A 22,537-nucleotide genomic window follows, 5' to 3' on the forward strand; every position below is an offset into this window, starting at 1 on the left:
CACAGTCGTCATAGAAGAGAATTGCACATCTTGGGGGATGAAAGTTGGGATGACACGATGTAGCAGTGACACAGAGGAAACCCCAGGGGGAGCTGTGGAGTCAGAGGAGGAGGACGTTACACATGATTCTGGAGCCGTGGCCCTTTCCCTCTCTGTTCACCCATAGATAAAACAACAACAGATGGCAAACCGAACAGCAGCAGGCCCTTAAACAGCCAACTATGGTTGTTGAGACCCTAATCCAACACGGGACACGCTCCACGTCCTCAGCAGGTCCGCGGACCGAGGCGGAGAGGACGAGCAGACGCCCCCGATCGCGGACGGCCTGTCCGTGACGCTGGAGACGGGGCGAGGCGGCAAGCGATGCGGGCAGCGGCCCCTCTCGACACCAGGTCACCGAGCGCCTGCCTGAGAGCTCAGCTGCTAGGAGGGAGGACAGGGGAGCGTTTGGGCTCGTTTGTTCCACGGAGGGGACGAGAGGATGGGAGGCGCGGGCGTGTGCGAGAAACGAGTCAGCGTGCTACGACGGCATCGGAGAGGGTGTCTGTTCACACCCCCTGGGGAGGCGGAGGGGGGAGGGGGGGGGGGGGTGGTCGGGCGGGTGCAGAACCAACTCGGTTGCAGGGTCTTGGAAAAAAAGGCATTTGAGAAGCACGTGGCCTTGTCGTAGAAAACGGGCACGGTTAACTGTCCAGCACTTGTGGTTCTGGGAGAAGGAGCGCCCCAGGCTGGTGGCTCCCTAGACAGTGGTGGTCTACGGCCTGTGAAACCTAGAGAGGACGGACAACCAAACAAAAGCAGCGTCAAACAAAGCGAGTGTCAATATACCGTAAACTGTAACGAAACGCAATCTCAAAAATCTCAAAACTTGTTTCAAACAGAAACGTGGCTGTCAGTGAGTTCCTGTACTGGGTTCCACAGGAAGTGCAAGCGAGGCGTCTCTGCGGAGAGTCCCTCCGTGCAGACGCGCGGCGGCAGCGGGCGCCACCTCACCTGGTTAAATGGCGACTGGATTCGTGCACTTCCATCTCGTTGCTCTTGAAGTCGTTCAGCTCCTTCCGTATGGCTGCCTGTAGAGGGCAAACGGGACGAGAAAGTGAGAAGTGGGGGGGGGGCTGAGGGACGGAGTTAGCGCATAAACAAACCGCAATCTCCCACCGTCTCGCTCCGAGCCCTTTCAGAATGCTTCATGCATCATTTACCAGCGTCTTAAGGTCACGAGGGAAGCTGTTCTATTCTCTTTCAGAAACTGCAGCCTCCCCTTCCCTCTCTCCCTCCAAACAATCCCTCTTCTGTGTACATCATCCGAGTTCATTGATATATTTGGTACCTTCAGTCGTTTTTATATTCACAGGGATATTAAAAAAGGTGACGAATTGACACCAAGGGTGTTGTGGTTTGCTCTCTCTGGCGGACATCACGTCCATCCCACAGTATCCACCAACCAATCATCCCCAGCGAAAGCGAAGCACGTGAAAGGGTTGACGTGACGCTGGATCCGGAAGTAAGCCAGACTGCAGATGAGGCCAGCCTCGGATGCCAACCCTTGGACACAGACGTCAGCCTCGGAAGCGAGCGGCATTGGAGAGAGGCCGAGGCCGAAGGGTCCTGGGGGCTCCGTCTGCCCGTTACGTAACGGGGGCCGAGTGGGGGGGCGTTGTGTTACCGCCCTCTCACGTGGGCCGTGGTCAGGTGTGACCTGGCGTGGTCCGCAGTCTGCCTGGCCTCCTGTCCCTGACGTCGAAGCTGAGAGAGAAAGACGGCAGGGCCGAGAGGCGCGCGAAGAAGAGAGGGAGACGTCTCCCAGATAGATGGACCTCATTAGACGCAGGCTGCAGAGTGAGGCAGGAACGCTCGGGGTGTTTACTTACAGAGGGGTAAACAGATAGATGGTTAAATAACAGACTTAATAAAGAAATAATACCAAAACAAAACAGCTGAGGCGGAGCGGCCATGGAGGAGAGCAGGGCGGAACCTTCTAGCATTATGCCTCCGAGCAGCGTCCTGCCGCTTCACCCAGCTCTAGTTCTTGAGGGTCGAGCAGCGTCCTGCCGCTTCACCCAGCTCTAGTTCTTGAGGGTCGAGCAGCAGTCCTGGCTGTCGTAGATAGTTGAGGTCTAGCTGTGGTCCTGACAGAGAAGGTACGCCACAGCTGCTGTGGCGTACAACATAGGAATCTAAACCATTTGGACCCTCTGATGCTGACGGCAGGAAATGAGCGAAACCGGTGCATGAGGTGAATATTTTGACCTCTAGATTTACATTTAGTCATTTAGCAGACGCTCTTATCCAGAGCGATTTACAGTAAGTACAGGGACATTCCCCCGAGGCAACTTCACCCTACTTGCCTCGGGAGAATGTCCCTGTACTTACTGTAAGTCGCTCTGGATAAGAGCGTCTGCTAAATGACTAAATGTAAATGTAAGTAGGGTGAAGTGCCTTGCCCAAGGACACAACGTCATTTGACACGGCCAGGAATCGAACTGGCAACCTTCAGATTACTAGCCCGACTCCCTCACCGCTCAGCCACTTGACTCCCTAGATGTGCTGCATACCAGGAGCAGTCTCAGTGAGAAGTAGGCCTCATACAGTAAAGGTTAACCCCCCCCCCCTCCTCCTCCACCACCGCCTGACCCAGGCCCGAGTGGGGGGAGAACAAGTGGAGGGGTAACTTGCCTTGTCGGCGGCGGTGAGCCGGGTCCAGGGTTTGTCGGCCCGCCGGTCGTAGTCCTGGGCGTCGGACACGTCCACGTAGTCACTGAAGCGGATCAGGATCTTTGCCTGCCTCAGCTCCTCCACCGTGGGCCTCTGGCTCAGCTGGGGGAGAGGAGAGATGAGACGGTCAGGAGGGGAGAGGAGAAGGGGTCAGGAGGAGAGAGGAGACGGTCAGGAGGGGAAGGGGTCAGGAGGAGAGAGGAGAGGGGGTCAGGAGGAGAGAGGAGAAGGGGTCAGGAGGAGAGAGGAGGGGTCAGGAGGGGAAGGGGTCAGGAGGAGAGAGGAGAGGGGGTCAGGAGTAGAGAGGAGAAGGGGTCAGGAGGAGAGAGGGCCAGGAGGAGAAAGGAGAAGGGGTCAGGAGGAGAGAGGAGACGGTCAGGAGGGGAGGGGGTCAGGAGGAGAGAGGGTCAGGAGGAGAGAGGAGAAGGGGTCCGGAGGAGAGAGGAGAGGGGGTCAGCAGGAGAGAGGTTCAGGGGGTCAGGAGGAGAGAGGAGAAGGGGTCAGGAGGAGAGAGGAGAAGGGGTCAGGAGGAGAGAGGGTCTGGAGGAGAAGGGGTCAGGAGGAGAGAGGAGAGAGGGTCAGGAGGAGAGAGGAGAAGGGGTCAGGAGGAGAAGGGGTCAGGAGGAGAGAGGAGAAGGGGTCAGGAGGAGAGGGGGTCAGGAGGAGAGAGGGCCGGGAGGAGAGAGGAGAAGAAGTCAGATGGAGAGAGGGTCAGGAAGAGAGAGAAGGGGTCAGGAGGAGAGAGGAGAGGGGGTCAGGAAGAGAGAGGAGAGGGATGGCTTGCTTCCATGTGAATAATCAAGGATGGGGGCGTGAGTCAGGATTGAGCCTGGCGTGTGTGAACGGGCTCTGAGTCAGGTGCACGGTGGCACTGAGTCACAGGACCATGGAAGCTTGTGTGTGTGTGTTCAGCCAGCGCCCAGCAGGTGAGGGGAACGTGCTGCTAGGCAATCTGAGGTGAGAGGAACAGGCGCCGTTTCAGGGTGTGTGTGTGTGTGTGGTGGTGGTGAAGCTGGTGTGAGGGTCTGGCATCAGCTTCTCTGGAAGGGCCAAGGACACTGAGGACATCGGTGTGTCCCCCCCCCCCCTCCTCCATGGGAGGCTGGGAAAAATGGAGTATGGAGAAATGTCACTGATTTCACACATTCCTCAGCCTGCTGAGTCATTGTTCTGGCGTTTCTGCCCGTTGGATATTCTGCCCCCCCCCTCCGTCCCGTCCCGTCACCTTCCAGAACAGCAGCAGGGGTCTGCAGGTTGTTGGCCTTGTGGTTGGGGGACGAGGAGGAGGGGGGAGGTGGGGTGCAGGGTGGTCGGGGCGTTTCAGTTTTCCCCTCCTTCCCCTGTATGACAGTCTTACCTTCCGAGTCAGCCTCCGCTTGATCTCCCTCTTCTCCTCCAGCTCCTCCTGCTCGTTCCGGGCTGTGGAGACAGGAGAGGGGGTCAGGAGGAGACAGGGGGGGGGGGTTTAGGGGTGCGCGCGTACGCGGGGAGGGACACCTGTAGGAAAGCGGCTGAGCACTACCAAGGAGGAACGACATTTGCATAATGGGGGCGCATTAACATGCAGTGCACACACTCCCCTCGTATTCCACGCCACTGCATTTCGGACGGCCTCAAATTGTTTGTCCTTACAGCCCGTTTTTGTAGGATTGTTCGCATTGCTGATTCAATTTTATTTTTTTGATGCAATTTTTTTCCTCCCTCTCTTTCCTTCCACGATTCAAAATACAAAAAGCTCTGCTTTGGGAAAAATGGGGTTCAGATTCAACACCGTAACCAGTTTTATTCAGACAAAATGATTCCACGTCACCAGAGTCCTACTAGCCAAACAGCTACTGGCTACACTCCAAGCTAATTATAAGACAAGGACCCTCTCAATTGTAAAAAAAAAAACAAAAAGGGGAGGGCGGGGGGGGGATACAAAACAACATTGTATACAAGGGAGAGCAAAAACACACCCACATTGCCTTCTACTGAGAGTTCATCAGTTCATCAACTCCAACGAGCAGAGCAGCGACCTGACCTTGACAAATGTGCATCATGTATTCTCGTACCCTGTTCTTGTTCGCCCCCCCCCCCCCATGTGGTGCTTCTGCCTAATCAGTGTTTAAAGGCAGTCCCACACTGCTATCTCTCTGATAGAAGGGGGGGGGGGCTGATGCATCTCTGCAGGACGAGGGGGGGGCAGGAACGTGTAACAGGCCTCCCACACAGCTCCTGTAACAGCCTGCGCTGGCTACATGCTAGCACACAGCTCCTGTAACAGCCTGCGCTGGCTACATGCTAGCACACAGACTAGTGCAGATATGGAGGAACGCTGACCATGTGGAAGGCCCAAGTGAGACCCAGGTGACACTTTATTGACTATTGTGAGATCAAATCTATTGTGAGGTAAAATCAAGTCAAACTAAAACAGTGTGTGCTCATGTGTAAATGGAGAAGTAGATTTGGGGTACATACTGGATGTGTACTCACGTTTCAGGATGTTCCTCTGCTCCAGCTCCTCAGCTGTTGGCCTCTGACTCAACCGCCTGCACAGAGGGAACACACCCGTCACATCTCAACACCAACTCCCGGGCGCCCTCCCCTTCATACACTCTCCTCACCACACACACACACAACACACTCACTTTCACCCAACAAACTAGAAAACTGGATCTCGTCAGAATCTCAGAACACAGAATCCCAGTGCTAAACGGAAGAAAAAAATAATAATATACATATATATATATATATTATCTTACAAGTCCAAGTAGCTCTGGGCTAGCATGGTCAGTCAGGGTGCGTTTGTGAGAGGAACAGGAAGCAGGGCCGGTTTCTCTTCCTCCGCGTCTAGCCCCTTAGTCACACTGTCTGACACACAGCTCCCGTGACTACACAGTGACGGACAGGCATGAGCTGAATCCTCCCAACATGGAGGAGGTGGTATGTGTGTTTATGTGGGAGTCAGGTGGTTGAGCGGTGAGGGAGTCGGGCTAGTAATCTGAAGGTTGCCAGTTTGATTCCCGGCCGTGTCAAATGACGTTGTGTCCTTGGGCAAGGCACTTCACCCTACTTGCCTCGGGGGAATGTCCCTGTACTTACTGTAAGTCGCTCTGGATAAGAGCGTCTGCTAAATGACTAAATGTAAATGTGTGGGGTCACGCCGAAAAACCTGCATCATGAGCAACAACCAAAAACATTGGAATCGACTTGAGATAAAACATATATACATATATATATATATGTGTTTTATCTCACACACACACAATTCTTTGAAATGCTGAAATTCCCATTTTACAGGTCCCACCTCACGTTACATTGCCATGACCTCAGAAAAACCACACTGCAGCGCGTGGACTACAAATCCTGCTAGGTTCTGGTGACAGATGGCCTCTCCATTTTCCTGCCCTCTTCCCTGACAGGGGGAGTGAGAGATGGAGAAGAGGAGGAAAATACTTGGATGGTCAGCAGAAGGCAGACATGGTCCATCCCCCGACCCCCTTCCCCCCGGGCAACGTGACCGGTGCACACATGCCTTCTGGGAGCTCTCCGTGTGCGAGTGCTGAGAGAATGCTAAAATAAGCCACCCACCCAGTCTCTCGCAGGAGGTACCTACACACCACTGAGCGAGCGAGACAGAGACGTGGAGATACAAAGAGAGGGGGATGGAAAGAGAAAAGGGAAATGAGACAAGTTTGACGAAAAGGGAAAATGCTAAAGTGTGCGTGTCAGGGCACGTGCAAAACGGAGACGGACAAAGACATTCTCGATCCGTCAGCACCTTTCATGTTCCCCGTCAAACTACAATGCCAAATGCCATTCAGACGAGGTCATTTGAAATGCCTTCGCGTTCCTTCCTGTGTGCTTCTGCAGCATTAGTGACTGATGTCCTGCTCTCTGAACCAGAGCGCCTCGCCACACAGTCCTGCTCCGGTCAGGGCCCGCTCTCAGCTTACACAAGCTGCAGCCCGTCACGCCCTCCTCTCGTCTCCTGCTTGGACGCACCCATCCGGAGGGAGGGGGAAACGGGGGGAGGGTCCTAGCCAGTGAGGATCTACATACACATGCATAACACAGCTCGAGTTCACCTTAACGTGACCTCAGCCAATCAAACTGACCCTTCCCAAACCACCGTCGTCATCATCACAGCCATCCTCCTTGTGTACGACCTGCCTGTCAGTCAGAGCCTTTTCAAGGAGCCGCGGCCACAACCATAAAAATTACAAAATGAAACATGTCCTCCACGATGACAAATATGTTGGAACGCGTGTGGAGTATCATCCATCTCTTCATCCATTCTCCCGCCTCTGGGGTGTAGAGACAAGATTCCAGAGTCATCCAGGAGGTTGGTCAACATTAGCTCTGATTGGCAATAAAGTCCTCGCTGTATTGGAGGCCCATGCTCCCAGTGGCTGGTGTGAAATGAGGATTCCACCGGTGGGTGTGATCCCTTCAGCCCCAGCACAGAGGTAGATTTGCCACCTGGTCATATTAAAGGCTAGTGCAACCTGTTTTGTTGTGTGTGGCGCTGCTATTGCGTGTGTGTGTGAGTGCGCGCGTGATCCGTCAGTATGGTCTGCCTAGTGTGTTGTTGGTGCTGTGTGGAGGAGTGGGGTGATAATGGATTGGCACATATCGCCATGGTGATTCAGTGAGCGAGGGAGGACAGCAGGCAGAGGGGGGAGGAGAGAGAGAGAGAGAGAGAGAGAGAGAGAGAGAGAGAGAGAGAGAGAGAGAGAGAGAGAGAGAGAGAGAGAGAGGTGGAGCTGAAATGAGGTCAGCTCAGCTTTCTCTCTGAGATGGAGGGCTAATCTATTGCAGACATTTAAAACAATCAAAAATTATGAGTGTGTGTTCCTCCCACCTCCCCCCCTTTTACAGTCAAGTTTACTTTTGCTTTTAAGAGCTAGATGGACAGAGAAGCGTTTGAGTTATGCTTGGCAGAATATCAGACCGTCTTCAACAAAGTGGGTCAACACCTCATACTGGCGTTCTGAACCATTTTCACCGTTGATTTTCACAGTCCGGTGATAAATCGTTCGAGCGCTGACAAGTAGGGAAATAAGTCAGTTGGATTCAATCGAATCATCCGTTTTCTCTGATCCATTTCTCCACCTACACAGTGGAGATCTTTGCGTGTCACACTCTGAATATCACCCCATATATATATATATACACACACACACGTGTGTATGTGTGTGTGTGTGTGTCTTACCTTGTCAGTTTGGTGCCGATCTGCTGCCTGGACTGGAGTTTCTCCTCGTCTGTCTGCATGGGCAGGATGTTCTTCTCCTCCAGCTCCCTCTTGGACGGACGGTTGCTCAGCTTGATGGCCAAAGAGTCCTTCCTCAAGACCTTCAGAGCTAGGGTACCTTTAGGCATGAGGCCACACACACACACACACACACGTGCACCTAGTTTGAGCATGTGGTAGATGTTGGATTTGGGCATAGATGGTGACAAATGTCACCTTGAAAAGATTGGCACTCTACTGTGTGTGTGTGTGTGCCCCAGACGACCTCTTACTTGTAAACAGAGAGTCGTCGTCCTCCTCGTCGTCCTCATCATCCTCGTCCTTGTACATGCTGGGCAGGTCCTCGTAGTCTGACTCGTTTGGCATGTTCTCCTTGTCGTCGTCGCAGTCAATGATCACAGAGGGGACCTGTCTGCTGTCCAGCAGACTACACTGACCAGCATGCAACACTGAGCTAGGAGGCAGAGGGCAAGGGTCGGTGGTTGAATCTGAGTTGGCAGTCATTCAGCCCAAGTCTGTACTTTAGACATTTTTACACAAGATATTACTGTAAATAATATTAAATAACAAAAGCCCTGGTATTACTTTAGCAATAGTAAGGTTTTGTGGGTCCCCATAAAAAAATTCACTGCACAGTTGGGGAGAGAGCTGAAATGAGTCAGCCACTAGCTTGTTTACATTCTTAAAATGTCACCACTGAAATAGAAGGCATATGTTTGAAGCATTGGAGCTAAACATGATGTGCAGTGTAAAGTAGTCCTGATTTGCCTTCTTAGCCCTTTTTATTTTCATGTTATATATTGCAGGGTCTACACTTAAGAATTTCAATGCGCAGTATTACCTCATGGAATCTATGCATAAGACCGATAGCGGACTGTCTTTTAATCTACTGACAATCCAGAGACAAAAGAGAAGGAAATAGGAAGCGTTGGGACTAGGCCAAGAGTGAGATACACCCAACACCTTTAAACAAGATCTTTGCATAATTATAGGCATTGCCATGTTCAAAGATATAGCTCGATATTCATTTTTGTTCTCTAAATGGAAGCAAAGTAGTCTGTTAATTAGGTCAGGATCCTGCAGTCATTTTAAAGTGGGAGAGGGATCAACCTATCAGAGGGCCACGCTGGCGTCAAGCTGAGACTACCCACAAGCCCCCGCTGGGAAGAACGATGGGGGGCCACGCTGCCCACCCACTGAAACATGCAACGTACTCAGACTGCTGCGACGCCTGAGAGGGAACAGGAGTGAGTGTGTGTGAGTGTGGAACACCTGCTGGAAGGCTGGATTCATCATTACACAAGCTACCCAAACTAAATGGTGTTTGAATTCTATGCTACCTTACCAATGAGCTTTACATCCTTCATTTAGGCTCGGGTTAGTCTCAGGTCTTGCCATTTCAGTCCAGATTTCAGCAAGATGCAGCTTTCAATGTTTTGCAGCTAACCGCATCAGCTTTCGATCATAATCGGGCTCAATAATATATGATGTTTCTATTTTTACATTTATTGAGGCAGCCCAGTTTCATCTCAGCCCTGATTGCACAACCTCCAGTCCATGCGGCAGAGGCCGGTGTCTGATGGGGGCCAGCTGTGGGCATGTGTGCCAGGCTGGCTCCTGGAGGGGTGCCCACTCCACACAGCCTGTCACGAGGTCAGGCTGCCTGCCGGGGGAGGACCCGGGCGAGACGGGTCACACCTCCACAAGCAGAGCCGCATGGCGCTGCCAGCCTTTGCCCCTCCTTTGCCAGCACGGCCTCAATAACATCAGGCACCCCCACCCCCACTTTAACCCCCCCCAACTAACAGTTGCACGGCAGGAGGCGTGATCCACACACATAGAAAGGGGGTTACCCAAGCCTGGCAACCCGATTTGCTATTCCGACTGCGAGGGGCTGTGCTAGGTTTCCAATAGGTTGTTAAGGACGAGACCCTGCCTCTGGCTCACCTCTCGAACCTCTGCATGGAGAGCGCCAGCGTCTTGTTGAGCTCCTCGATGATGCGGCTGGGGCCGTGCATGCTGCCGTACTGCAGCTGGAGCGGGTGGCCATGGTGGCCCCCCTGGTGGCCCCCCTGGTGGCCCCCCTGGTGGCTGTGCCCGTGGTGGTGAAGACCTGAGAGGGCAGACAGCTGCGAGGGCAGCAGGGAGATGTGGTGTGACGGCAGGCCCTGAGGAGGGGGGCACTTCTGGGGGAAGCTGGGAGGGTTGGAGGAGGAGGAGCAGGAGGAGTCCAGCCCCCCAGGAGGCACGCAGATCATCACTTTCTTGGGAGGTAGAGGCGGGGAGAGCTTCCCCCCTGGCATGCACGGTAGCTTCATGGGCTGGCAGGAGTCTGGGGAGGGGAGAGAGAAGGCTGAATCACTCACTGATTTGCCTGTTCAAGTCACATAGGCCTACACACTATGCTACTTTCTAGGGGTGAAGAAAATAAAAAAAAACATCGAACTTCTAACGATTCAGAAATGTCAAAAATCCATTTTTATTTTTCATAACAATGAGTTTACTAAACTGCAAGAAAAACAATAGGTTTTGATGCAGTGGGACTTCTTCAACACAACTGCCTATCACAGTCAAATAGGAACAAGTAACACTAAACAGCAAATGGGAATCAAATGCAAGCATATATTGAATCGAAATTTGATTAAAAATCAAGTTAATCGAATTGTGACCCCCCAAGAATCGACTCGAAAAGGTACCAAAAGATTCCCACCCCTCCTACTTACTGAAACAGGGAGGAAGGACAGAGAACGTTCTCAGGCTGTGTCTCTATCGAGAGACAGAAAGAGTGAGAGAGAGAGACAAGAGACTAAGATCTGTCATCCGTCACTATTTCAATAAGTATCATAATGTGTAGGCCTCTCTATCGAGAGAAGGAGTGAGACAAACACACAGAGGGAGAGAGAGAGAGACTGGAGGACTACCCTCTCAGACTTGTCCTAGACTTGAATTGAGTGGTGAGTATTAGATCACTGATAATACCACGTCCTGCTGACTGATGGATTGACCGTGATGGACAGGGAGTCCAGCTGACATGACTTGAGGGACTTAATGAGACTAATCTCTCCGCCATCTGCAGGCTCTGACACACAGCGATGTGCAGCATATTAGCATTATTTAACGGACATAACTGAGCCAAATGAAGGACAGAGGAATCTGAGAAACTCTTCATTTCATGCAGGAAATAAACAATCCATCCATCCATCCATCCAAGGCCTTGTGTGTATACTCAAACCATTTCCTTTTTGTTGCACACTCCTGGCATAACCTGACACACTTTCATCTCCCACAACAAGGGGAAAGTGGTTTGCAGAGATCACTTGATCCGGCTTCAGGATCAATATGACTTGGGGGGGGGGGGGGGGGGGGGTATTAAACATAAGTGAACCGGAGCCTTACCTGAGCCATGGTTAGACATCCTGGAGAAGGGTTTAGGGGGGAGAGCAGGGGGCTGCTTGTGGTACAGCAGTGGCTTGGCGGGGGTGTCCTGAATGTCGCCAGGGTAGGTGACAGATTTTTTGGTAGGCAGGACCATGGACGTCTTCATGGAGGGGTCCTGAGGGGAGATTCCGCCATCCATGGAGGACCTGAACTCCACGGTGGCTGGAGAGACGGACAGAGAGGCACAGGGCTGAAAGTTGGGCCTAGCTTGGGGGGGGGGAAAGGACAAAACAGCAAATAACATCGCCTGCGTCATTCGGAAGCCATGAAAACCTAAGGCCCCCAGAACAGTCCTTAACGCATTTGAAAAAGGAAGTGGCTGATGATTCAGTGAAAGGATAAACATGGGCTCTTCAAACTCAGTAGCTTTTGATCCAAAAAATAAACCCCGGAAACAAAGAAGCTGTCTGAAGTGAACAGACTGACTCAAGTCTGTTCCTGCTCGCACGCAACACTCCCACTGGCCTACAGTCTACAGTACATCTACCTCCTAAACGTGGATGAGAATCACCTCGTGTTACTGTATTCCCTCGGCAAGGGATTCAACTGAACGCAAGTCCGGTCCCCCAGTGTGCAAGGGTGAATTAAGAAAAAAACATGCCTTCCACCCTCTAAAACACACATTAAACCACAAATCAATAGATGGCTGGTTGTCTCCTCTCCTCCCCCCCCCCCCTGCCGTGACAGCTCCCCTCCCTCCTGCAATACCCCCTAGTCAGAGACAACAGCAGACGAGAATGACTCATTTTCGACACAAAAGAAACGTTCAAACAACTGCAGTCTTGATAGGTTTTCTTGTGGAGCGCTTTCTTGTTTCTTGGCAGATGAGTCAAAGCGGTTTCATCATGACGGTCGTCGCAGCATGAAATCCCTAGAGGAGTGGGGCTTCCGGGAACAGAGGCGGACCCGTGTCACAGACTGGGACCGGTGTCTCATTCGGGGACGACACAGGAAATCTGCCATCGCACCGGCAGATGAAGGGATTATCTTTCTGTTCCTTCAAGATAGGAGCAGTAGCAACACAATGTCGACCCAGATGTGGTACAGTGCAACTTTGAACTCATCTACTTCCCACCGAACCGCAAGCCTTCGCAATTCACAACAAACCACCAACACAGACCAATCGCTTGTTTAGTTGGAATAACCAGGAGTTGTGGAAGAGCTATTAGATTAGTCTATGATTTTTTTTATTTTTTTTTACAATTTCAGCAATTTCACGCAACGCTGTTTTGGGAGGATTTAGACAATCAGCCTCATACCTGGTCCTGTGGTATAAAGCTAGGGACAGGAACATTCACGGTGGACAATTGTCTCCATGTTCTCCCTATCAACACCAGGTGTATGCCCACCTCCCAGTCTTCCGACAGCCTGTTTCAATGCTCCTTCCAGTCCGTGCGCAGACTGTGCCAGGCACTTGTGTCTGTCAACCGGTACAATCCGATTACGCACCAGTGGCCAATCAGATGGCAGATTAACACATTTTCCATCCTGATAGGATTAATCAATTGCGATTTTTTTTCTTAATCCATTTTTTTCTTTGGACACGTCAAAGCGAACTGACAGGGATTTAACATTGGGCATGTGACATAGAAGGGCTTTGGATGACTGAGTAACAAGCCTGTAGAAGGTCATTCAGAAGATAGAAGTCATCTTGTTTATTCCCATGCTCCGACAACACGTTGCCTCTTCAAGATTGTCGCCTGATTAACCAAGGAGCGCCTTTCAAATCACCTCAGTGCTGACTAAACCTTTATTTCTACATGGGAACATTAACCAGTAGTAAACAACCATGTGACATGAACTATGAACCCATCTCCTGAGGCGCGGAAGGCAGTCACAGGCCCTCGGAGAGTACAGATGTACCGTCCAAGCAAACTGAATTGGAGTACGCCAAAATAAAGTGACGGTATGGATGTGGTTCTGAGCTGGTGGATGTACCAGTTGGTAGGGAGGTGGTACCGGAGCAGGGCAGTGTGCTCTGGGAAACTGGAGGCTCTCAAGCCCTGGCCGTCGCCCTCCGGGAGAGAGCAAGACGTTTAGATTACCAGCCACCAGTTCAGCTCCAACTCCCAGGACCACTGACCCGTATCCAGTGGTCTGACAGCAGCCAACAACTTGCCTCCGATATCTTGACTGCCTGGGGACCGAACTGTTCCTCTCACCATCCCACTAAAATGACACAAATGTAACCTACATGGAAATACACCAGTGATCTTGTCAGATCGAATTTGATTGGTGTAGCACTTTATTCTACATGTAATGTCACAGAGGGCTTCACATATGCCCATTGAACTAAACCTAAACCCTCCGATCTCGTCTTGATAGATTCAACGATTACCGTGGTGATGCCAAACTACGACACGTTTACTGCATCCACTACATTTGGTCTGTACTTACACGGGTTCGTCCACCATCTCACTTGATAGCATGTGACGTACAGCAGATCTACCTCCATCTCCAGGGGGTCAGATGGCTGAGCGGTTAGGGAGTCGGGCTATTAATCAGAAGGTTGTTGGTTCGATTTCCGGCCGTGCCAAATGATGTTGTGTCCTTGGGCAAGGCACTTCACCCTACTTGCCTCGGGGGGAATGTCCCTGTACTTACTGTAAGTCGCTCTGGATAAGAGCGTCTGCTAAATGACTAAATGTAAATGACTAAATGTATCTCTCTACCTACCTAGACTTAACATAGTGATGCACAGCAGTTAAACCACTCTCCGTCTCCATGACAGGTTGAGAAGTGACTGTGCAATGTGCCCTAACGGATGACTGCTACAGGATGAGGATATATTCATAGCCATTGCATTTCCAGCTCACCTTTTTCAAATATCTCTTTCAGCACTCCTCTCTTGATCAGCTCATCTCGGCTCTGTCTCACCGACATCTTCCTCTCCAGAGCTGTGGGGGAGAGAGAGAATTGAATGAAAACACAAGAATGCATGGCGAGTATTTCCATCAACGTCACATTCGAATCTTAAATGTGGTCATCAGAAACATGACGGGGAAAAAACAAATAGTAGCAAGAAGATTACACAATGGACACCATCAGCAATTCTGACAGTGTCAGCACATCAGTGAATGACATCAGTCGGCCTCTCGTCACAGTCGACAAACGTGACTTGAGGGCACGTCATCCGGGTGACACAAGCAATTAGTCAAACTGAGTCAGCTGTTGCTCACCAAGGTTAGGGCCTGAAAGATCTCTTAGAGAAGAGGCGCTAGACGAGAAGAGTAGTCTACCAACACTTCCCATGATAATATATTATGTACGAGTAGCCTTGTCCTAAAGCGACAAACTATTTTTAGGTTTCAGCAGTTTAGGGACTTAATGTTTTCTCTGGCTGGGCTGGACTAAAGCGGTTCTGAACGTCATGTTAGTGATTTAGAAGAACCTAACCCTGCAATGGAACCAATTAAGAATGTGAAATGAGGATTGGAGAGAACACTTCAGCACACTGCGCAAGACTCTCCCTGCAGGCCTCTTGTGCCTGTTAGAGGGAGATGAGAGATGCGAGGGAGAGAGAGTGTGTGTGTACACCCTTGCCTGCTTTGACAAAAAGAGAGGGATTGGGCCAAAGCTAAAAACACACAACTCCATTGAGAAAAAAAAACTTTGGAAAAGCTTGACCCTTTCATCCCTCTCCGCACAGCGGATTAACACCCAACAGGTCTGTCCCCAGAGGGACAGCCAGGAGGGATTGTCCAAATGTCACAAACAGTGAGGCACCAGGGAAAGAAAGCCACCGTTAAAAATGTCACAGAGGAGCGAGCTATCCAACCCTCCATTCAGTTCCTCCAGATGTTTAGTATCCATACTTCAAAGGGCTCTCTCTTTCTCCCCCCCTCGGGCGCCTGCTTCAGATAGGCTGGGAGCCAGGCATTGGCTGAGCCTCTGACTAGAGAGACATGGGGGAAGGGGGGAAGGGATGTGATAACCACCCTGTCCTCACCTCTGCTGGGGCAACTCGGAAACGGGTTCAAATCTCCATTTCCAGCGAAGGACTTCCAGTGTGGTGCACGTTAAATAGCTCAACGTAGAGGTAAAGAGAGAGAGAGATAGAGACAGCATGTGTATGTTGTGTGTGGGTTCAGGCTGGGTAGTAACAATGCTTTTGTCCAACATCGTAGAGGCAAATCTCTCACAGTACCGTTTCCGACCAATGGATTGAAGTCCAGTCCCTCTCACATACCTAATGGGAAAATCTAAAAATAATACAGGCCAGAAAAGTAACCTCCCACACTGGTTTTACTTAGCCAGAGTTACTGGAAGCTTCCAAGCATTATTGGTGTGGGTGTGCCTGGATGAAGGTGAATATGTAGGAGGGGGAGGAGGTCGATCAATATGTCCCCATTTGGTGAAGCGCAGAGGTGACTTATCACACTGTTCAGAGAAATTTCTAGAACAAGAGCCCTTAAGTACAGGAAGCTACACACACAAAATTGGTGTCTCTTCAGATGATGGCTAAAGTAAAAACCGAATGTATCAATCTATCTTTACATATTAGATTTAGTCTCAACAACAAAGCCCAAGACTGTCTAAGTGCAACCCACAACGAAGAGCTTCTCACAATTCTGTCACTTTAACTGATGACTGAAGGGAAATTATGCAAAGGCTGTTTATGCGTCTGGCAGGGCAGTAAGATGTCCTGAGATTACGTTTCAATTTGAACAAAATGAAAAAGTAATTACAGAAAGGTTTATGACATAACTCTGCTGGCTTTGGGGCATGCTGGCCGTGGGATATACACAGTTACGCAATGCTGCCGGTCAGCCCTGTCTCCAGGTTGGACACTCACACGCTGGCCCAGAAAATTGCCAGGAAATTGCCACAGTATGCAAATTTCATTGGAAAATAGGAGCACTTCAGAAGGTAAATTGAAAATGGCATGGACTCCCACTGCCATGGTGGGCAACGGGAATGGTCTCATTCCTATCAATTTAGCTGTAGGACTTTAACCGTGATGTCATTGGAGGTCTACAGGAAAGGATCTGTTGTACGACACTACGGAAAGATGTTCCGATGTCCACAGCAGAGGGAACTAGCTTAAGAGTATGCGTGTGTGTGAGTACAGTGACTGAGCCATCATACTACATTTATCACTTGCTAGATGCACCGTTTGTACTTCAAAAAGTAGCAGCAACATTTGAAATGCATATCGTGCATCTGGCAAGTGCAGCAGACTAACAGCATCACAGTGCTCGACAACCCTGCAAGTCAGCCCGGTTCTCGTGCGTCTCTGGTGAGATGCTTATTATGCAACACATAGCGAGGACAGTGCAAAACTCTCCAAAATAGAGAACCAATTCAATAGCATTTTCCCGGACATGAGGAAAAAAGCCAACACAAATATAGTACAGCCACTCAGTCATGATCAGTTCCAGAAAGACGGGATTAGAAATTCATATGAGAACCTCGGCTAAGAGCATATTAAATGAAACTGGCATCTTTGAATACAGGCTGCCCCGACTTGAAAAACGCTACGCTTAGTTTTAGAAAAATCTATTCCGCTGTGAAGTGACCCAGATAAGATAGAAGGTTCTCTCTACCCCCACCTACCCTGAGGCTAGCTATCTGGAAAGTGCGCCTATTAGCCAAGTGCTTCACTCAGCTTTCACCCACCCCAAACCGCTTTCAAACCTTCATGCCGGTCTCACCAATGACAAGTTGTGGATGATCACACAGTGCAGTTAGAGTTGGAAGTCAGTGGAGGTGACACTGTAAAGCTTTCCAAAAGAGGGTCAACACTGCACTTCTGCCCAGCAAAAAAACATGATTGAATAAAATCACCTGATTGACTGCAACATTGCAGCAAATCCAAAACGCACTTTAACAAAATCAAAAAAGAGCCAACATGTTCACAGAGAAGTGTCCATATTGTTGCCACGTTCTGGCCGAGACAGGTTGGCCTGTGAACCTCTAACCATTATCCTCTCATGCCCACTCTGGGACAGAAAGACAAACAGGCTGACAGGCGTAGGATGGATGGCAAGCCAGCTGTCAGAGGGATGCAGTCCCACGCTACAGCGTAAGCCCTCCTAGAGCTGGCCCTTATCTCACTCCCATAATCCTCTTGTGCTCACATTCTCTCCTCTCCCAATTACCTGCAACATCTGCATGGCCGGCAGCTAGCTTGGTCCTGTGCATACAGGAAGGAAGATGGAAAATCGGGGCCCTGTTCAAATTATGAAAAAAAAAATTAAGGAAAAAACAAGTGCAGCAATACTGCGACTGTACTTATCTAGTCTACACAACCGACGTTTGAACTCAAATCAAAGTTTGAACTCAAATCAAAGTTTGAACTGGAATCTAGCCATGGTAGGGAAGAAGGAAGGAGCTTTTGGTCCCCCTGGCATCATCACAGCAACCTCGAACAATGGTTCCTGGTCTTGACACTTCGTCTACAGCTAGAGGTGGCCTGGACCAATTGATGGTGCGCACCTTCGCAATTCTTCACTTTGACCGGAGTCAGGGACAGAGGCCTCCACTGTAGCTCAGATGAGATCAGCAGAATCCACTAGCTTGCGTGGAGCGGCGTCCTGACATTATGCATTTTATTGGCCACAAAAGAGACAGGCCAAGGTCTGCACATAACCAAACCCAGGACACCGTGCTCAGCAGCATTGCAGGAACAAAGCAGAACCTTGTGTAAAACAGGCTACAAAGCTCTTCCAATCACACAAAGACCTTACATGGACACCTGACCAGTGGTCATTATTCCCCATTCTGCTACTTTGAGGAAAGGGAGGCTACGCAGGTGCTAAGAAATAGCATGGAGACCAAACAGGGGTAAAGGATGCGTGTCAACAGGGCTTCCCTGCTGACAGACACCTCTCCCTATGTACGGTTCTGCATTAGGCCCGCTGGACGACAGGAGGTGTTGATTTTAGGTGCGAAGGATACGGCGAACCCCCGACCCTCTAGGAGGTCCGGGGGGCATGCTTCCCCAGAATTGAAGGAAATTCATTCAATTTTGACGTTAAAACGCATAAGTCTGGTGCACTTTTAGGAGCAAAATTAAGAGGCTAGATCAATGTCGAATCTGTGCACTTGTAAACAATGTCATGTTCGGGAGTGTTCAACTTCAGTTGTCGACGGACTGCTCAGTGTCGCAGACTTTGGAGAAGAAAAAAAAAAACACTTTCCCCACTCTGCTTCTGATTGGCTGTGAGGTTTAGGCATTAGGAGTGACGATTGGTTCCAGAGCCAGTTGTAAAGTTGTGAAGCACGGGTAAAATGCTGTGTTGGCCATGGCCATGACCCCCCCCCCCCCCCCCCCAACCCCCCCCCCCCCCCCCCTCTCATCGGATCTGCACAATTCACATAGGTTGTGCCTGAAATAAGGCAGTTGGGCTTTTTCCACCCAGGTTGGGTGCCAAAGCCCGTCACTGATGTCTTAAGATGTCTGACAAGATTGGTGGAGACCCTGAAGGAGCAGGCAGCCTCTAATCGCACCGCTCAGCCTGTCCTGCTCCAGAATCAGGTGTGCAGTCAGGTGGCCGCATTCGGTGGGGCTATAACACTCATCCGTTAGTTCTAATTAGATCAGGGGTTTTCCAATCCACTCTCCCTTTTCCACCTGTGCCATGTTGTGTAAACAGACACACACACACACGAGACAAACACTAGGGTAACATAAGAAAACACCAGCAGCCTCAACATCAGGTTTCAAAAGGGCAAGAAACAACAGTATCTGGTCTAGTATATGGACACATAGCGCCCTGCTATGGACCCAAGCCAGCCAGCCACAAAGCATCTTTCATGTCCAGCTGAGCTGAACTAGATAAATCAAGACAGGCAGCTGGGGGAGGGTATCCTTCAACTGACCCTGACCACTGCAGATTGCCAGATCAAAGGATGTGGATGAGACTCATGCCGTAAAAACTGTGACACCCCGAACCCTCTTATCCGTGCTCCGCTACATCCAACACCTGGCAGGCTGTCTGTCACCTTTCCCCCTCGGACCACCACTGGTGCTGGGGAAATGCATTATCCTCCAGCCGCTCAGAGAATAATACCAACAGCCATCAGATCAAGTTCCTGCTCTCTCTCTACTGTATCAAGATACTGGACAGGGACAGTGAGACAGTGTCAATATAGTATTCTGGTGGTAAACAACAGAAAGAATATAGCTATATGTCCACCCAAACCAGATTATGACAACAGGGATTTGATGCCGTTTGACACAAATTGTGTTCTTGTGTGCGCGTTGTCATGGTCCTCACCTGCAGACGTCTGCTTGAACTTCTCACTCTTCTTCTTCCTCCACTTCCAGGGCTTCAGCAGGCGGCCGAGGGTGGCGAACTTGCTCCGGGTCCGGATGGGCGGGGTGTGTGTTCCGGGGACCAGGGACTCTGAGCGCATGGCGGCCAGTCTCTCCACCTCTTCCGCTACACAGGGCACAGAGAGAGAATCCAGGAGGCTGTTAAGGTCACAATGCAGCAAACAGCCTTCTGCTAGCACGCAAGCCTAGTCAAGCGCTTGTGGCGGAAATGATCCCAAGTTTCTGGTTTCAGAACCGAAGCCAACTGGCCTCCTTGGGCATATATCTGGTTGGGGTTTATAGTGGGTAAACAAGCCTAGGCATCAGGTGGCATAACGCAGGTGGTATTAAAGGGGTCATTGACTGCAAAACCGAGTTTACCTTTACCGTAAAATGGACATACAGTGAACCTCAAAGTCCATTGACACCTCTTTCCTATGCAAATCTCACAATTTGTAAAACGGTCGGTTTCCTAAAAGCCACCGTTGTGACGCAGTTTCAAATTAGGCTCCACCTTTTTTGGCTCTGGTCTGTACCTTTGTCACGCCCCGAAACTTGCTGTCCGCTGCTCTGTGTACTTCCACAGGGGGTTACAAAGAAGAAAGTTTGGAAGTTTTTTAAGGATATTGAAAATGGACTACAGTCGTAAATGCAGTGTTCCAGGCTGTACAGGGAATGCTGACACTTTTCATAGTCTTCCCAAGCAACCAAACACTCGACGGGCATGGCTGATGTTTGTTATGAGAAGATCCCTGTAAAGTTTGACACTCAATTATTCATTTGCTCTAACCATTTCACCAAAGACAGTTTTGAAAACCTTGGACAATTTAAAGCAGGATTTGCTAAGCCGCTGTTGCTGAAAAGAGGTGCTGTTCATGGCTCATGCTCATCACAAGCTGTAATTATGATTTTGTCACTAACAGTTATTAGCAATGATAACGTATCCTGTATCTCGCATAGGTACAATGTGTGATGATTTAGTTTATTGGCAATGGGGCTAACGTTATTTCATTTTCCTGACTGTTTCATTCGAATAAATAACCTGTGTTGTCATGTAAATCTACAATTCACGATGCATGTTTGGCTATGTTGCGTCTTTGCTCCGCAGCTTCGCTCGTTGTAAACCAACCAATCAGCGTGCAGCTCATCTATATATTCATGAGCATACCATAAAAAGGGAGAAAACCTCTCGTTTTATTCCAGGTATATATCACAGAGTTCCATTAGGCCGCATAGAACAGCACCCGGGCCATTTTCAGCCCAACCAATGTTACATACCCTATTCGGAAACCTTAAAGAACAGTGTGAAATACCCTATAAAATCAGTCAATGACCCCTTTAACCTTGGGAGGAGTAGGACACCACATCACACTGATTTGTTGCTGGCAAGCTCGACACAACCACTCAGCGAAGATAAACACGCAAAAGAAAGAAACGTTTATAGACTTTCTCTCCTTTTGATGCAGATTTCAATTACAATTTAGACAAAGATCAGTTCCATACAAAACGTGCACAACGCTAATCAGCGTCATACACTTTGAACATCGAGTCTGAGCAAGTGCTGGGAGAACTCCCAGCCCATCCATATTCATGACACAGTCAGTGCCACTCCCTCTGACAAGTGTTTCCTCTGATAGCGCCGATAAATCAATTAGGATGGAGAAGAGCGTAAACAAAGTGCCTTCAGGAACTTCAGAGGAGATGAACAAGCCCATGGGCTTACATGGACACTCCACCACGTCTTCATACGTACTTCTCTCCTGCCCCTCCATCTGTCTGCCGATAAATATGGATGAAGCCTGTCTTTTATGAGGCCAGCTGAAAGTATGTCTGACATACGCAGCGAGCGCTGGCATCCCGCTGATTGGACTGGCCTACAAAACTCAAAACCAGCACAATGGTGTCACGTGAGGTCAGTACATCTTAAAAGAACCTGTGGGAACTGTATGAGGTTCATCCATGTTCCAGCCTACACTACCCAAGAGCTGTGTGTGTGTGTGTGTGTGTGTAGGGAGCTCGGATGCAGATGTTCGATGTCACCCCTGGAGCAGAAAGACAGCATGTCACCACCATAGAGCATCACTGCTCCGGCATCACTGCTCCAGCCCTCTCTCCACGGTGCAGACAAGACACCATTGCAGCTTTCATACTGAGTTACATCTCCATGAATGACACCAGCACCAGGATCCTCTTTGGGTGGTTGGACCATGCGGCAGAATAAATAAGACTAACAGTTTCAAAGAGATCGTTGCTGTACTGCTCTGCTGCCTGCTTCACTGCCCACCATCTTAGGAAGCCCGCCACCAGGACTCTATAAATAGCAGCACAGTCAAATGCTAATTGAATCCAGTGGTGGTTTGACTTAATCAAATGTGTTCCGAAAGAGAACAGACAAAAAGAAAACCCAGGGCTTGAATTCGGTTTGCAGAACTGCAACTGCAATGTGTTGGATGCCATCACCAGATTAACTGAATCCAAATTATAACATGTGCTAATTGATTTGGACACATTTTCTCCAAATGGAGTGGCTTTCCATAATGTCCAAGTTCTCAAAATAATTAACTGGGCAATGCTACAGAACGATAATATTGGAGTTAGCAATCATGTAAATAAGATAGTTGATGGTCTTCCACCCCAAAATAAAACTCAGAATTGTTGAATTTGTTGGGGTTGGCTTTCTCAGTTTTTATCCAAAGAGGGACGTGTCTTGAGATTATTCAGTTTTACATCCATATCGACATTTTCCATATGCTCACAATCCATGTTGCATCTTGCCAAATATCCATGCAGTGTAGGAGGTACTGACGGTCAATCGGGAAGAGAGCATATTCCCCACTCGAGTGACCACTGACCAACCTCTTTAGACTGCTACACAATTAGGTTAAGCT

General features: G+C 49.8%; 1 protein-coding gene across 1 annotated transcript; it reads right to left on the minus strand.

Moving 5' to 3' along the window:
• Positions 1-989: 989 nt before the first annotated feature.
• LOC136959353 (phosphatase and actin regulator 1-like) lies at positions 990-19,765 on the minus strand. The gene is made up of 10 exons (XM_067253665.1): positions 19,612-19,765; positions 14,206-14,286; positions 11,348-11,551; positions 9,899-10,283; positions 8,224-8,405; positions 7,913-8,069; positions 5,191-5,246; positions 4,073-4,134; positions 2,673-2,817; positions 990-1,066 (listed from the first exon to the last, which is right to left on the minus strand). Exons 1-10 carry the CDS (start codon positions 19,748-19,750, stop codon positions 990-992), a joined length of 1,488 nt encoding a protein of 495 aa, XP_067109766.1. The 5' UTR covers positions 19,751-19,765.
• Positions 19,766-22,537: the final 2,772 nt, after the last annotated feature.

Source organism: Osmerus mordax, chromosome 16, assembly GCF_038355195.1.
Source record: "Osmerus mordax isolate fOsmMor3 chromosome 16, fOsmMor3.pri, whole genome shotgun sequence".
NCBI classification, from domain to species: domain Eukaryota; kingdom Metazoa; phylum Chordata; class Actinopteri; order Osmeriformes; family Osmeridae; genus Osmerus; species Osmerus mordax.